A 4,588-nucleotide genomic window follows, 5' to 3' on the forward strand; every position below is an offset into this window, starting at 1 on the left:
ATCAAAAGCAATAATTAGATATGCAACTGTTGGCCATCAGAACCATCTCTAAGCCTGTATTTGACTGTCAAGAGTGTAGGGAAGTAAAAATTAAATCACACTTAACAAGAATGTTTGATTGTGAGGGAAATTTTCTCTAAGCCTCTAGGGGAGGTACGCTAGCACCATCTTCTATCTTTCTATCTCTCCTCTTTATATGAAATAACTTCGGTGTCCTATACGTACATGAAAGTATGAAACCATCTTGCCCAAAGAATGATAAAGTGTATGAGAAAAGCACAATTTCCCAAGGTCTACACTTTCTCATACACTTTCTTTCAAGTGTGAGAAAGTGTCTCCCATTCCCCCCCCCCCCCCCCCCCAAAAAAAAGAAAAAGAGGAAACCCTCTCAACTTTTTTCAACAACCAAACATAAACAGTAAAGGATTCACATTGCCTCACCAAAGAGGCCATAGTCTCACTTGGGAATAAATACCCCTTTCCATAGATCATGGTAGTGTCTGTAAAACCATACAATAGATCAAACCAAAAAAAGGGGAAACCAACCTCCCCCCCCCCACAAACCCAAGTTCCAGTTTTTTTGGTTCAACCGCCGGTTGGTCCTGTTTTAAAACCGATGCCTGGAACAGCTACAAGTTTGCCTACCATAAACAAACCAAGCAGCAGATCGTTTGTCAAAGATGCAAAATAATGTAAATCAGGTGACCAATTATGCAGAGGATGTCCCCATGGACTCTCACAATGGTGGTCGTTGAGAATGGATTAAAAAACAAATGCCTTTTTCTCCTCTTTGGAAACACTGCCCTACCTTTTTGATGCTCCAAATATCCTGGACAGTAATTTATACCTTCTCAATGGAATTCAAACTGGACTTACACATAGCAAATGATGAATTGATATTGTATCTGCACACCAATTAGATGGTTCACGCAAAATGTCACATAAAAGCGATATTCAGTATTGCATTCCTTTGAATGGTGTCTATACAGTAATTCTGAACAACCTCTGCATTTGAACAAATGGATTAAAGAATTGATTAAGAAAACTACATAAAATATGTCGAAAAATAATTTGTACCTTTACCTAATTACAAGCCTCCATCATTTCAGTATCTTGGAAGAAACCTTGCGATTCAAAAACCTTTTTCTGAAGGTGACGAAACTGATGATGTAAGAGGAACTGTTGAGAACTCGGTCTCAGAGTGTTCTAGTTGCAGCATGTTTCCCCGAGATGTACTAGGGCTTGGGTCCTGGCCTTGAAATCGATGGCCTCTAGAAAAACCAGAAGCAGCATTAGCTGCGCTTGTTCGATGATCAAGCACTGCACCAGCTGACCCTGTGCTGATTGGGCTTCTCCATGGGCTATCCTTGGATACTGCAGTGGCTTCCGCAGCTTCCCTTCTCTCTCTTTCTTCAGTCTCTTTGAGAAGAAAATCAACCCATAGATCTGCAAAGGACTGGGGAATAAACCATATCAGAGAATGAACATTTGCATTAACTAACTCGCTAAGGTTGCAGTTTTCAAAAACAAAAGAAATAATGAAGAGCAGGAATCTAATTGTTTAAGCATACAAGAGGAAGCTTTAATGTTTTATTCGAAATGAGAAAAATAAAGCAGAAAAGGTACATCCTCAAAATTATAAAAATTTGGAAATAAAAAGGGGAAAGCATAACAAACAACCAAATACATCTACATATTCATTTTGAAAGAGATGTCTTGGCCCTAACAATGGATCACATGTGTCGTTCTTAACAGTCCAAGGCTCCAAGCCAAGGTTCTAAAACTTGGGATCAGTCTCAGGATCGGTCAAGGCCAATAACAATCTGGATCGGACTGTCTCAGACAGATTTATCCCTACTTTTTAATAAAAATCAATTTTTATTACATTTTTACCCTTGAACTGTACTTGTGTATCAGGTTCGGAATGGTCAAAATCAGGGATCAGTCAAGGCCGATACCAATCCAATCCTTCCAATGCTAACAGATCCGATCCGATTTTTAGAACCATGGTCCAAGCACTATTAATTCATTCATGATATGTTAAAGTAAGTTTACAAGACTTCATAATGTAGACTTAGTATTGTTTTTATGTTCTTCAAAATATACAGTTTTTTCGTCTTTCTAAGCTCCAGGAGCCCTACTGGATGTGTGATTTGGTCTGACATTCTCATTTTGCCGACAAGATGGGTAACAAAATGAGACATTCTCATGTAGGAAAAGACCCTTCAACTGGAGAAGTAGACGTTAGAGAGTCTTGCCCACATTCGTAACACTAAACGGGAATTAAGTTCTCAAAATTCATCATCATGTCCATTTTGACACTCAATTGGCTTATTGGCTGCTGTGATCTGGCAGTCGAAAAGAATGAGGAGGCCTATCAGCCCAAACGAAGACTTTCAAGTCCCTTACCTGGTTCTTTTTTATACAAGTAATTGCAGTCCAAAAGGCAAAACTCATGACAATCCAGCTGTATAAGGGTAGGCACGTTTTCAATTACTCTTGATAAATTCATAAGTCTTTCCCAATTTTAATTTTGTTTTATTTGCTATAAGGACCCTTTTCATGAACTGGATCCATATTTCAACAAGGAGTCCTCTTGAGAAGTAAACCAAAAAACCCACAAGTTCTGGAGCTACATAAAAGGAAAAACTTCTAAACTTTCTACATTCATGAAACCAAAAGGGAAGCAACTTGTGAGCTGGTTGGCTAGGAACCAGTTCATTATCTGCCCCTCGCCTGACTGACTTAAATTAACTGTTTTTCCAGGAAGTGACCAAATACCTTTAAAAAGGGGGAAAAGATACCTATAATGATTGGAGGAGCAACCAACAAAAAAGAACTGCTTTACCTGGTTTTCAGATGGCACATGACTATGTGATTCAGGTGAGCCTCCTCCCAAGATGCCACCAACTAGACGACCAGGTAGGCCCAAGACTCCTCGAACAACACCTTTACCTGCACCTTGATGAGCAACACCTATTCTCTGCTTGTCCTCCTCAGAGAATCCCAACATTCTAACCATAAGATCAAGAACCTGGTATCCAAAATTCAACATATGGTTATTGAGTCTTGTCAAATGGAACCCTATTCTGAATGGGAAAAGCCATCCCTTTGGCATCTGTTATGCATGATGCCTAGGAATTGGAAACAACCAAGACCGTTTGATGGGCACAAGAAGGCTGGTCTATACTCACTGACCAGACTAGATGATCACATAATCTAGTTTGAGGACGTACAATGTGGCCCATTCATTTTCCTCTCACCTCACACTCATAGTGTGCAAATAGATGGCACAGCACCGAACTATATTCATGGGCAAGGGTTTCCCAATAAAATCTCCTAGACAAGATAAACCCAAATGATATTCTAGGCCTGCAATGTTTTACTCGTGTACAGAAGATGAAGAGATGGGTTTGACAATACTCACAACCTGAAGCAACTATTCCACTTCAGATATGAAATCATATACCTCTTTACTGTGGTTTCTCTGGAAGTAGGTCACAAGTAATTTAATCACAATGCGCCTGCAATAGTATAAATATCCATCATTAGAACTCCATGTCATTCATCTTATCCAAAAACAAAAAAGAGGGCCAACAATAATAAAGATAACGTCATCTTTGCTTCTAGATTTTTTTCCTACCAAATTTATCAAAAGATGTGGTTTGGTGCACTAATATTATCCCAAAAAGAAGAGGGGTATTTTTTTTTCTCCCTTTTTCGACAAAGTTCAATATTTCATTTAGGTAACAATTTAACAGAATATGCCACCCTTTTTCCTTTAACTAATAATTCTTTCACCAAAGAAACATTAGCCACAAGCCATATTTATATTCACAAGCAAAAGACTAGGAAACATGGGGAACAGTCAACTTACAAGTCGAAAAAGCTAACCTGTCAACAAAGTAATCTGAATCCATTGACATCCTGTTAAGTCTGGTCATGCTCTGCTCAAGAGCGCGGCGTAATTTTATATTGTCTTCCTCAAGCTTTTGTGTGGTTCGTTTTCCTTCAGATATCATCCTTTCTGCTTGTGAAAGTTTAGCCACTATTTCTTCCTTTTCCTGCTTTGATATCTCCACCCGTTGATTTGCATCCTAGTGAAAGTATCACAGGTCAGATTTCCCGAACATGGCTTCGAATCATCCAGGAAAAAAAAAAAAAAAAAACTACAAATTCTCAGTTGCAGGAAAAAGTCTAGGATGTTCTAGTGTTCAAGCAAGCATGTGAAGTTCACCCAAATGGACTTACAGAAATCTTAGTATTGCAATAAGACAACAGCATTAATAATAGGTAAAACAGGGATTAGTACTTCCAGACATAACGGGCCATTTCCAGATACAATGCATTTTTCAGCAATCATGTACACGTGATTCTTCCCAAAGTCAAAATTCTTATAATAAAGATCATAGTTGTGCAAAGATACTAGTGTAATATTCAAATATAACACTACATTGATACACAATCTTCAACTCAAGAGAACATAGAAGAAGTTGAACGGCCAAAAGTCAAAAACAGAATATCTTCTGATAATACAGAAATTCAAGAACAAAACTGGTGGTGTTCGAAAAAAAAAAATTAGATGTGT

General features: G+C 38.3%; 1 protein-coding gene across 2 annotated transcripts in view; it reads right to left on the reverse strand.

Annotated features, from left to right (window-relative positions):
* Positions 1-937: 937 nt before the first annotated feature.
* The window catches only part of LOC122061832 (golgin candidate 4), a 23,074-nt gene continuing 19,423 nt past the window's right edge, over positions 938-4,588 (reverse strand). For both annotated transcript variants that reach the window (XM_042625322.1, XM_042625324.1), the window contains exons 12-15: positions 3,895-4,097; positions 3,470-3,524; positions 2,849-3,034; positions 938-1,456 (exon numbers count right to left, since the gene is read on the reverse strand). In XM_042625322.1, coding sequence (XP_042481256.1) covers positions 1,133-1,456; positions 2,849-3,034; positions 3,470-3,524; positions 3,895-4,097 — 768 coding nt within the window. In that variant the 3' untranslated portion in view covers positions 938-1,132. The remainder of the gene's footprint in view (positions 1,457-2,848; positions 3,035-3,469; positions 3,525-3,894; positions 4,098-4,588) is intronic.

The sequence above is a fragment of the Macadamia integrifolia genome, chromosome 14 (assembly GCF_013358625.1).
Source record: "Macadamia integrifolia cultivar HAES 741 chromosome 14, SCU_Mint_v3, whole genome shotgun sequence".
In the NCBI taxonomy this organism is placed as follows: domain Eukaryota; kingdom Viridiplantae; phylum Streptophyta; class Magnoliopsida; order Proteales; family Proteaceae; genus Macadamia; species Macadamia integrifolia.